Here is a 12750-nt window from a genome sequence, read left to right as displayed (position 1 = left end):
ACCGCTAATGCTGTGAGGCACTGCTGAAAACACACATCAAAAATTGCATATGATTGATGGCGCTAGTTGAGTCTCTTTTCTTAAACTGTTTCTTTGTGATTAGTTGCATTTAAATTAGCACGACTTCTTATATACCTTATATATTCACAGGCAAAAATTGTATGGAAGGCTATGAGAATGATGCGATTTCATGAGAGGAAGGTTTTTCTCTGAAAAGCTCTGCCTTCAGTTTTTAAAATAAAAAGCAAATTTTCAGACCTCATGGTTGCAAAAACAAAATTGTTTGCTAATGTATGGGCAACGTTGACTGAAAGATGGTGACCAGCTTAAGATGGCAAGCCTATCCACATTTTGGGGGGGGAGGGGGCAGGAATCAATTAAACGTCCTGGGTCTCAGGACTGGACCAAAAGGCTACCAAGAAAGCTTAGAAGTTAAGCAGGAATTGATACCAGGTTTTCTGCTGCGCTGAAAGCTAAAATACTACCTGCTACACCATACTGACTCTTCAAATTTTGCAGAAGAAAATCAGCTAGATGACTTACCAGCATTAGATCCTGTAAGGTTATAACGAGCGTTTAGCTTCTTGATGATGTTCTCATGGATCTGAAACCAGTCACTCTCCGTGTTACACCTGTAAAAGAAGTAGTGTTTTAAAATCCCAATAGGAGACATGTTTTCCCTAGTTAACGAATTCAGAGGGTCTATCTCCCAAGGCAGGATTGTATCTCTCATCCAATGCTACCAACTGTGAAATGAAACAACTTCAATGCTTATCTGTTATGGGCTCTGAAGAGTGTTGGGGGCAGGGAGGCAGGGGATCAGGGGAGTGACCCAGGAGAGGGGACCAGCAATGTATGGGGTGTGGCACAGCCCACAAGTCAAGAGCTAAGGCAGTGGGGGAGGAGGGAGGCACTCAGGATGTGGCGGGAGGTAAGGCTGTTCTGGCAACAGGCAGATCACTAATCTCCCCACCTTCCCCTGCCCCGCTGTCTCCTAGAACCAGGAGAGGCTAAAGGCAGGAAGAGTAGTAGCAACCTCCATGCAGGAGGAGTCTCAGGTTGCAGGTGGGCAACACATCAAGGGAAGGTATAGAAGCTGGGTCTCACTGTTGCTGCAACTAACCCACAGAGCGCAGGTCTGAGGGACAGCTGTCTAGTGGCCAGAAGCGTGGGGAGGGGGGCTGGAGTCAGATGCAGGTCAGCACAAAGAGGTAGCATCAATGAAGTTATTTTTTTATTCAAGGAAACGGCATACAACTCAGCAACCCTTCCCAGTAGGTCTTGCCCCTATAAAGCAGTTGCCAGGACTGAAAGTCCCTACCTTCCACCCTGTCTAAGGCTTCTCCTTAAAAAAAGGATGCTTCCCAAGCAGTCTCAAAATGCATCTGTGCATCTCTGGTCTGCTCTTCTCATTACTCTGCACATTCTTGGAGACCAGGAGGTGAGAGAGAGTCCTTGGAGTCTGAAGCGGCCTCCTCTGCTTCAGCCTCAGAGTCTGAACTGCTGCCTGTCACGGGCTCTCCCTGCTCACCAAACCCTGTTGCCCCATCAGAATCCAGCTCATCCTCTTCCCAATCTCCTCCCTCTGACCTCTCCTCAGTGTCCCACCACAATCCCCTGGCTCTGAGTCTTCTTCCTCTGGGATTTCCCCTGGGGGTTTCCAGGCTGGTGCCTCCCACCACTCCTCTTCGTCCAGCCAGTTCCTGACATCGGGCATCTAGGAGTTGCTGTAAGTGCTTCTTTTTGGTCAGTAAAGACTTAACTATCAGATATGTGCCTTCCTTAGTTGGGGTGGGCCAGGACAGTATCTGGAGCTTTCTGAGAATTGTTCAAAATGAGTGCTATACACACAGAACTCTAAGTAACGCATCTAGGGATAGCTCCAGGTTTGACACAATCACCAAGCCAAGTACCATCTGATGGGTGCTTTCCAACATAGCAGCTCCCCAACATCAGTCAGTGCTCACTCAAATAGGCTTACCAGCAGTGGCGTGAGATAGCATGACCAGTGGTGACTGCGTGCCCATCATTTTAATGAGCAATAGTGCCCACTGGGCCACTATGGAGAATTACATATGGCAGCCTGCTCACATTCTAATGCACAGATAATGGCACCTTAGGAATACCTGCTGAGCAGTTAGAGACCATGAGCTCTAAACTGTGAGCCTCTTACTCAAGTCGTCTAGGGGGTAAACCACCCAAGCTGGTTTACCCCCTAGATGACTTACAGATAATTGAGACTGGCCACTGCGTATAGATTGTTTGGAACTAAAGGTCAAACAAAATTATACCACAAAGCAATTTCTTTGAAGTGGCCACACTCAAAATGGGAAGCCACTAGAGAGGGAGCCATGAGTACCAATTCCACGCAAGAAACATTTTCAATAGCAGCAGCAAAAACAAAATGCTAAAATCCCATAATTCAGCAATTATTTTAAGATGTATTTGTTATTTAAAGGAAGCCAGAATCCTTTTTTTTTAATGTGTTGTCCTGCATTTTTAAAACACACACATAAACAGTCCTATTCTCAAAGGAGAACAAAATTGGCAAGTCAACCTGCCTACTGCTGAGGAATCCAGCAGAGAACACTTTCGGCTGAACTGTCAGAAAATTAAAGTAAAATAAAAGCTATTCTGCCATTGCTCCATCACACTAAATTGCTCTCACAGCCATTGCTTCCAGCAGCTATAATATGGGGGGAAAGAGTCCAGTGAAGGATTGACCTTGAGCCACTGAGGCGATTCATAATCCAAGAACTAACCCTGAAAGTAGCAGAAGTCCCCAGTGAGTACAGCTGATAACATCGCAGTCTGTGCCCTCATATTATTTCCCAAAATATTATTTCACACTTTCAAGTCCAAAGTCAGAGGAGAGTGAAACATACTTTTTCACTGCTTCCAAGAAACTAAATAATACCACTGGGTCAAAAATACAACTTACACTTTATTTACTAAACAGCTCCAATGGGATTGGAGTGATCATTCTGCGATATTATAGCAGTGGACAAAGCTGTATTGTAACTTTCTAATAGATGCTTTAATAATATATATATATATTTTAAATCTGCATGTTATGGACACAAAGACATGGAAGCATATTGGAAGGACCCATTGGTACATCTTGCTCAGCGCCGTTTGCTGTAGTGGCCATGGGCTTTCCAGAGTTTCCAAGGGGCATTTCTGGCTGTTGCTGGACAAGCAGAGATGAAATCTTGACTCTTCTGCATGCAGCCTGTGTGCCCTGCTGCTGAGCTACTCGCTTTGTTAAAATGTCTGGCTTCTTGCAGCCACTAGCGTTGACAGACTGTGTGCGAATCTAACAACAGTACTGTGTTGTTAGGCACCACTGCATCAAAATATAATGTTGCTTTATGGTTGAAACCGCTAGTCCAAAATTGCTGGAAAATAATCTGTTGGTCAGTGAAGAAGAAGCAAGATAAGAGCAGATACTGGGCAGCTTAGAAAGTTGTGTGAAATGTGAGGCTGTTAGCAAGTGCCATGCAAACATCTGATAGGTGTTTCTGTGGAGCCTTGTTCCATGGTTAAGTGCTAGCAACAACCTGCCCAGAGAATGGCTAACCAAGGACTGGAGTCTGGTAGAAGTCAACAACCCACATAGTATGGTTCTGGTCTGCTTTCTTACTCTCTGAATGTGTGTCTTGTTAGACCTGATTAAATTCTCATGGCTACTCAGTATCCCGCTAATTTGATCAAAAATATTATAATATAGTAGCAACTAAACTACCAGGAATACAGGTGGCAAAAGATTGGGAGAGCCCTTCAAGTGATGTGTAGGAACATATGCTCAGTCAAGGATATTCTATTTTGATGTTTTGACTTATAAACGGTTAGCAGAAGCAGTATGAAGAATAGCTCCAAGCTTTTTAAGGGGTTGGGCTTGGATGGCTCTTCCAATTCTACAATTCTATAAATCAAAAAGTCTGCTGCTGCAAAAAAGATTCTTGTATCATCTTTTAAATCCACATCTTTACTCAGAGAGCAAGTTTTCATAAGGCAGCATCCTCCTTTGCATGATGTTATTGTTCTTTAAATTTTCACAGAAGTCTTTATTGTATTAGCTGCAATAGACTGTGTGGTAGAGTTCTTGATCAGGTCAGAGAATGGAGTTGAGGCTGAAAATAGCCATTAATAATTGACTGATATTAAGACTCAGATAAGATAATGTATCATACCTAGAGTTATACGATAACTGTGCACAATAGGCTATAATGGCTTAATCTGAACGTACAATGAAATGTGGATCTGCACATATAACTTGGAAGTCAAACCCTTTTTGGAGGGAAAACATCAGATTAAATTTCTATGACAAAATTTGACCTCACAATTTCTTCCCATGGACTATTTTAATGTACTTCAGATTTACATTTCCTTACATGTATACTTTCAGAATAAGATCATCTTTTGTGTCTCCTGCCAACAGATCCGCTATGCTGAGGACTGCACAACCAAAAGGTCGTCGGTACTGTACATTGCAAGCATTTTTCTTTTCACCAGCTCCCATTCGGCCTGTCAAACAAAACATAAAACAAGACGCATGAGCCACAAAATAGCATCTTTCCAGACATGCACAGGAGGAGAAGGAGGAGGATATATCTGCCAACATCAGCATTTAATTTAATAAAGTTATTGGATTACAGCTGGGCAAACCTTCCCACCCCCAAATACCAGCTGCATTGAAAGGGTGGTAAATATTCAAACTGCTGTCATTAAACCATAGGTTGGCAGAGCGCTCTAAGTTCCATTTGTCTTATTCAAGAAGCACTCACAATGCAGTCCCCAAAGAACTGTCTAATAATGGCATTCAAGTAAAGGAATCCATGCCAGAAGTTCAAAACCTGGATGCCCAGTCTGGCTCAGATATCTCACCTATCTCTTAGAAGAACACATCTGAGGGTGCAAATATATATATAATGGCGTCAACACACCTTCCTTTGGACTCCTTGAAACTCCAGTTGAGCAGAGTTTGTCCAGACACACTTCAGACCTAGTCAGGATCATCTGACAGTTTAACTAAATGTTATGCTTAATGCATAGCCCAAAACAGCTATATCTTTGGCTTTTGTTAAAATAGCTCCCACTGCAGGGGTGGGGGCAATTTTTATTTGGATCACAGTGTGTGGAGAAGCAAAATATATCCCTTTCTTCCCCTAGCCATGACCAACCAAATATCAAGGCTGGGAGAGGGTGAGTCCCAACTGGTACCAATTTTTTAGCTATATCATAGTCATGTGAGGGTAGTCATATTAAGGGAGCTCACAGAGAGCGAGATAAGGGATAGACTTTCACCATCTACATGCTGTGATTCTGATAACTGGGCTCTCCTTGTAGCTGTACTTAATCTATGAAAAATAAGAGGCATAGCTGCGCTACATAGGGAAAGGAATAGTTTTACTCAGTCTAGGAATTGGGCTTCATCAGAGCAAAGTTTCTGGCAGACATGGAGCTATCCATGGTGCTGTACAGTTTATCACAGAGAGTGCTACACTGTTCCACTTCCTACTTCAACCTGGCTAGCCAGAATCTGAATTTATTACCTATTGTTGCATGTTCTCTCTGCCAGCCTAGCTGACTTTCTGAAGCCTACCTGGTACCCACAAGTTTCTGCCCCAGCTAGAACATGAGAATGTGGAAGACAATGATGATAATGGATAAAAAGAAGAAAGGGGGCAAACAAAATATTCCCAGGACTACAAATGAAGATTTAAGCAAAAACTATTCAATTGTTAAAGAGCATATGGAGACAAATACTGACTTTCAACCATGTGTTCACAAAAGTTGCACTTCAATCTGGATTACTCCTGTTTTGACAAATTTTCAACAGTTTGTGTGAATGCTCTCTCTCCCGCTCTCTCATAAATCCACATGAGCTATACGTTTAATTTATGTAGTGACAAAAGGCACATTATTCCCAACAATCTACACTGTTGCTTGCTTCTTCTGCCTGTCACTTCTCCTTCGTGTTAAAATAAGTTGCACTGCCTGCCCTTAAAAACCTGCACTGGGGCCTGACTGCGGTGAAATGAAAAACACACAGCAGTCTATTCTAGGCTTTGCAAGATCAGAAGCCATCAGTGGCTGAGCAGATGCAGCTTAAACAGAAAATGCAGTGAGGAGAATACTAAGTCTTTAGTTTAACATGCATAGGAAGCATTTCTAAAACCTTAGATATGTGTGTTTGTTTAGATTTATATCCTGCTTTTGATCAAATCATTCTCAAGTTGGCTAATAACAGATTTCATAAACCACCGAACAGCCCTTAGCTCCTTGGCTGATGGATGATATTTGCCCTAGGTTATTTTGGATTTGAACAGGTTATTTTGTACTACAAGTTTACTTCCTGAAGCCCTCTCCTAGTGGAGCATCCATGATAATCTGTTTTGTTTGTTTTTTTGGGTGGGGGGAATAGTAAGTGGTTCAATCATTGGCTTATACTGGTTCAATAGACTAAATATTTGATTCCTATTGTTTGATGCATGTTGGAGCCCAATCACACTCCAACCTGAAGCATTCAAAATATCAGGATCCAGATGAGTTTCCACAGCAAGCTACCTATGGAACAGTAGTGGCACAAATAACAGCAGCTAGAAACACATTAGTGAGTTGGGGTTCCTGCTAGATTATTTGCCTGTCGTATTGCATGACACTTGCAAGGTTCAATAACAGAACTCTAATATTGTATCGTTCACCAAAGTCAGACAATTTTCGACATATGCATTGCCCCAGATACAGAATGCTCAACAGCAGTCAAGAATAGATAAAGATACATTCAGCATTTCAAAATGGAAGGCATAAAATGCCAAATTGGCTAGAGATGAGGAGGAGGAGGAGGAGGAGGAGGAGGAGGAGGAGGAGGAGGAGGAGGAGAAAGCAGCCACTGTGGATGATAGATGAAGATTACTGGAGTTAACTCAATGAAATCCATATGACAGCTTCTTTAAATAAGGAGATTAACCACTCTTCTCTCCTACACTACCTTAACATTGTATTTGGATTAAATCAGATTTGTCTAGAATAATGTTAACCATATGATAAACTGTTCTAAGAAGGAAATAAATGTTTTTATTCATGCACACACCCACATATGCAAGATAGACTGGTGTTACCAGAAAAAAGGCAATTTCAGGAACCAAGGAAGGCACAAGAAAGGTAACAATAGCTGGCCTAGGAGGAATTGAGAGATCCAGACTCCCCATGCCTGTTAATAAGCCTGATTCCATTATTCTCCTCCTCCTCCTCCTCCTCCTTCTTCTTCTCTCTCTCTCTCTCTCTCAGAAGTTCACCAGTGTCAGCTGGTGGCAGCTATTTAAAAATCATCACATACTATGACCCAGTGCTTTTAAAATAAAATAATAATAAAACAAGGTCCAGGTATCAGGCAGCAAAAAATATGATAAGTTCAGTCACAGAACTGCCAGCATACACAAAATTATTTCCTACATATGTGTGAGACAAAATACAGTGGTACCTCTGGTTATGAACTTAATTTGTTCCGGAGGTCCATTCTTAACCTGAAACCATTCTTAACCTGAGGTACCACTTTAGCTAATGGGGCCTCCCACTGCCGCTGCGCCACCGCCACACGATTTCTGTTCTCATCCTGAGGTAAAGTTCTTAACCCGTGGTACTACTTCCAGGTTAGCGGAGTCTATAACCCAAAGTGTTTGTAACCTGAGGTACCACTGTACATTTCCCACACATTACAGTTGGTACATGGTGTAATGTGCCTTTTTTCTTAAGGAAAATTATCTGTGAAGCATAGGAAAATGATTTTGTGTGGGCAGAAGACCAAATAAGGCTGGCTGCTTGGTGGCCATTTCCCAAGCAATTTTATGACATCCATTGTTAATTTCGATCAGTGTGTCTTTTCCCTCCTCCTACTTCCAAAACCTAGTCTAGATAAATAATTTATCTTGTGGATCCATCACTTCAGATGGCAAGCAGGATATTTTTTTTTCTTTAGTGTTCTCATGAAAAAAGATCCCTTCACACAGAAAAATGGCATGTCAGAGAGAAGCATAAATTAGAACCTTCCTCCCAGATATGTAGCTTTTTCCCTGATGATTTTTTGTTTGTTACATTTATTGTCCTTTTTTTTTGCTTTTAAAGAGCTTTTAAAACCAAAAGCCACTGTAGAAATATCTAAAATAAATATATCAATTTCTCTCTCTACTCTCAATATTACCACAAAATACTTATCTAGATCAGACCTAAAGTAGCTTGGAGATTGTTTCTGGGCTAGCTCACACATAATGCTAACACTGGTTTTTCCAGCCCCAACAAACTGTGGTAAATCTTAACTAGGGTTAGTAGAAACAAACCAACTTGTAGTTCATTGTGTTTCAAATAACCATAGTTAGTTGAAATTAGTTGAAACTTAAGCATAGGCTAAGGCTTGTATGCAGTGCTTTTTTTCTTTCAAAAAATGTTTAGGGGTACTCTCATTTTCCTACTCATATTGAACTACTGCCCCTCAATGAGGCCGAACTTAAAGTCACAAAATGTTTAGGGGTATGTGTACTCCTGCGCCCCCCCAGAAAAAAGCACTGCTTGTAAGACATATTAAACTAAGGGTGAGCTATAAACGAAAGTGGAAGCTTCTTATCTCTTTACTGTGGCCTCACTGGAGGAGGAGAGGGGAGGAAGGGAGAAGTCATATGCAAAGCTCATTGCAGCTCATTCTTGTAATGCTAAAGAACCATGGCCCTAAACCACAGTTGAGCATTATTACATGAGAAGAACCCTTTCTGAAAGTATTATTAATATTTCAATGTAGGGCATCCCGAGTGCTAAGTGGTGGCCCAGCAGCAGTGACAATAAGGATAACCATCATTGCACAGTGAAAACATGCGGCCTGAAATTATCACATTATCTAACATCTTCTTACGTAAAGGTTTTGGGGGAACAAGTGTACATACCAATCCGTATAATGTGCACAGTGATGTAGATGTCTTTCCTGAGCTCACTGCTTCCCAAGTCCTGTAGAGAATCAGAACAGTCTACAATTATTACCGTATTTTTCATCCCATAAGGCGCACCTAGTTTTTTGGGGGGGAAATAAAGGGGGAAAAAATATTGTCCCCCCAGGCGCGGGGCTGGGGCGGGGGAGGCCCGAGCTTCCCCCGACCCCAGCCCCCAAACAGGCAGCTCTCTGCAAGCCGTGGGAGCCGAGCGCTGGCTCCCGCTGCTTGCGGAGAGGTCCGTGAAGCCTGCATTCGCCCCATAGGACACACACACATTTCCCCTTCATTTTTGGAGGGGGAAAAGTGCGTCCTATAGGGCGAAAAATACGGTAATTTTTGTTGTGTTATTACTGTATACTTTTTCTAAGTTTACTTGTGTCTAGGAAATAAAGAAACAAGGAGGTGATAGCTTCAATGTATTTGATTGACTCACAGAAATGTTTGCTCAGAAATAAGTCCCATAGTGTCACTGGAACTAGTGTGTGTTTAAGATTGAAACCTAAAAGCACCAATGGCGTATACCGTACTTATATCAGAACATTGCTGAACTGTGGCTAGTACCATGCAGGATTTTGAAACTAGTGTGTGTCCCATCCATCAGATATGCATGATCACAGAATTGTAGAGTTGGTAGTGACCCTAAGGGTTATCTTGTCCAACCCACAGCAATGCAGAAATTTCAACTAGATCACACATAGCAGATGGCAATCCAACCTCTGTTTGGAAATAGAAAGAGAGTGCACCACCTCTTGTGGGAACAGATCTTGCTATCAGAAAGTTCCTCCTGATGTTTAGCCAGAATCTCCTTTCTTGCAACTTGAATCCATTGGTTTGGGTCCTAGTCTCCGGAGCAGGAGAAAATAAGCTTGCTCCATTCTCCATGTCACAGCCCTTTAGGTATTTGAAGATGGCTACTGTATCTCCTCTCTGTCTCCTCTTTTCCAGGCTAAACATACCCAGCTCCCTCAACCGTTCCTCATAAGGTTTGGCGCGGGTGGCGCTGTGGGTTAAACCACAGAGCCTAGGACCTGCCAATCAGAAGGTCGATGGTTCGAATCCCTGTGACGGGGTGAGCTCCCGTTGCTTGGTCCCTGCTCCTGCCAACCTAGCAGTTCGAAAGCACCTCAAATTGCAAGTAGATAAATAGGTACCACTCCGGCGGGAAGGTAAACGGCATTTCTGTGCGCTGCTCTGGTTCGCCAGAAGCGGCTTAGTCATGCTGGCCACATGACCCGGAAGCTGTACGCCGGCTCTCTCGGCCAATAAAGCGAGATGAGCGGCGCAACCCCAGAGTCGTCTACGACTGGACCTAATGGTCAGGGATCCCTTTACCTTTACCTATTGTATCTCCTCTCTGTCTCCTCTTTTCCAGGCTAAACATACCCAGCTCCCTCAACCGTTCCTCATAAGGTTTGGCTTTCAGACCCTTGATCACCTTGGTTGTCCTCCTCTGCACACATTCCAACTTGTCAATATCCTTCCTAAATTGTGGCACTCAGAACTGGACACAGTATTTCAAGATGGCAAGCGTATCGTGAAATATTGAAAGGGCTGTAACATGTGAAGTTCTACTGCCTCAAAGATAAGGAATGCCATTGGTGATGGGGGTAAGCGAAAGTCAGTAAAGGATTGCCCATCAAATTTGGAATGAGTATATTCATCTTGCAATCAATATAACCAAGTTCCCTAACCCTCTCTGTTAAACTGGACTGGCTCTCAAGTTCTGCAGAAATCAAATGAGGTTTACTTCTTAAAATGTGGTTTTAAGTCAGCTTCCCAGAAAGGAAACCCCATTGAACTTGTGTAGCCTTGGGTTGCAAGAGATTTCTTTGACTTGGCAAGTAAGATACAGAAAAAAACCACACATTCAAGTTATCAAGGTGGCTGTCATACCTATTTGGCACAGTTGCTGGTACCCAGTGGAAGGATGCTGGACAAAATGAATGATAAGTCTGCACAGTTATGCCCACTCTTTTGTGCTTTGTAGTGTGCTTTCTATTTCTATAACTGGGCTACCAGCAAGGAGGCAACCCCATTAACGAAGTCTTGATTTATTAATTTTTGCAGTTACCAAATGCAGACAAAAATAAACACCCACTCACCACAAAAAGAGAACAATGTCTTTCTGGCTTCTCTGGACATTTTGGCAAACCATTCCGATTCAATTTTAAGAAAAATCTCTCGCTGTAAAAGAAAAGAAGCAATGTAATATAATGGGCAATATTAAAAACAATTTAGACATATTGGGGAAGGAGAAAATACATCTAACACATCTGAGTAAACATGTTTTTGTCACTGTTTCCACAGCACACATTTCCAATATTCATAGCTGATGCTGCAAAGAAGTTAAACCTTCTTGCTGTGTGGCAAAAGAGAGCTTATTTGAAGTGAAAATCTAGAATTCCACGGAAATGGTGCAATGGTTTCAAGAAATGTTGACTTTAAATTGAAGCCAGATGTGATCTTTAAAGACACTTTAAAGTACTTTAATTAAATTAGCAAATGGGAAACACATCAGAGCTAATGTTTCAGAAGTTATGAGCACATATAGGATATTAGGTCAATCAGAAGGGCCATAATCACAAAGCTTGTAAGAAAAACATTACTGGTCATCCAAAATAGTGTGTGTGTGTGTGTGTGTGTGTGTGTGTGTGAGAGAGAGAGAGAGAGAGAGAGAGAGAGAGAGAGAGAGAGAGAGACAGAGAGAGAGAGAGAGACAGAGACAGAGACAGAGACAGAGACATTAACATCATTCTAGAAGCCAAAACACCACCTGTGATGTTCTGTGAAATTGCATCTTACAAAATGAAGCTGTGGGTGCTACAAATTAAAGAGCAGGGGACTGTCCCCCCAAAAATGGCTACCTGAGGAACATGTAAGGAGATTCCCCCTCCTCACCGTCCCATGTACTGGCACAAAACTTTACTTCAGCATTAGTTAGCATCCTTCTCTGTACCCGACGGCAGCAAGCTAGGTTAGTGGTTGTAGGATAAGTTCTGTGGCACACATAATTCCCAATCTCCCACAAAGGGGATGGATCAGGGAGTTCTGGAAGAATGGCCAGGGAGGCTGCAGCTGCTCACCCCCCCAATATGCCAACCTGAGACAATATATGTCAACCTGAGACAATTGCTTCACTGCTTCATGGCAGGGCCAAGCTCACACAAGAGTGGTGTGAGGAAGGAGATTTTTAATCATCTCCCCTCATCCTGTTTTCAGATAAAAAAGCCCCCATCTGCTTCACATCCTGCATAGGAAAATATATGAGTTTCCTTAGGTTTTCCTTGAAGGGCAAAAACAGTTGAGGCGGGGGGCACACAGAGAGACACACACCCACATACAATTTTTAAAGGGGGAAAATGAGTGATGTCCCTTTCCTCTGCTTTAGCTTGAAGCTTGCCCTGGTACACTTTGTAAAACAAAATGAACAGAGACAAACCACACACAAGACTGCATCGCATTAGCGTGGCCCAGCAGTTGTTCATCACCTTTGCCATAAACAGCATCAATTTTAAGAAACCGACATCTAATTTGTTGTCAGTAGGATCAAATAATTAAGACTGGAAAAAAGCAGGCTCCCCACACAAGGCTTTTCTTTTTCACTTGCTGTACCTTCCAATCATCTTACCATCAAATCCCATCATACATAAGAGATCACTCCGTACATTCCTTTTTAACTATAGCTTTTTCAGCTGTTTCCTTGGCTTCTGCCAAGGCTGAGCGACTGCCACACATATGCTGTCTTCCATATGCAATGACGAAAATAGCA

At 42.5% G+C, this 12750-nt stretch overlaps 2 protein-coding genes across 9 annotated transcripts in view; both read right to left on the bottom strand.

Moving 5' to 3' along the window:
* LOC310743932 (uncharacterized protein) overlaps nucleotides 1-12750 on the bottom strand; it is a 419281-nt gene that overhangs the window by 157947 nt on the left and 248584 nt on the right. The window lies entirely within an intron of this gene.
* Nucleotides 1-12750, bottom strand: part of DOCK4 (dedicator of cytokinesis 4) — a 250389-nt gene that overhangs the window by 114229 nt on the left and 123410 nt on the right. For all 8 annotated transcript variants that reach the window (XM_083574292.1, XM_083574293.1, XM_083574286.1 and 5 more), the window contains exons 9-12: nucleotides 11084-11165; nucleotides 8937-8997; nucleotides 4395-4527; nucleotides 544-632 (exon numbers count right to left, since the gene is read on the bottom strand). In XM_083574292.1, coding sequence (XP_083430418.1) covers nucleotides 544-632; nucleotides 4395-4527; nucleotides 8937-8997; nucleotides 11084-11165 — 365 coding nt within the window. The remainder of the gene's footprint in view (nucleotides 1-543; nucleotides 633-4394; nucleotides 4528-8936; nucleotides 8998-11083; nucleotides 11166-12750) is intronic.

The sequence above is a fragment of the Podarcis filfolensis genome (assembly GCF_964270895.1).
Source record: "Podarcis filfolensis genome assembly, chromosome: 10".
In the NCBI taxonomy this organism is placed as follows: domain Eukaryota; kingdom Metazoa; phylum Chordata; class Lepidosauria; order Squamata; family Lacertidae; genus Podarcis; species Podarcis filfolensis.
This window is presented reverse-complemented; position numbering and strand designations above follow the sequence as displayed.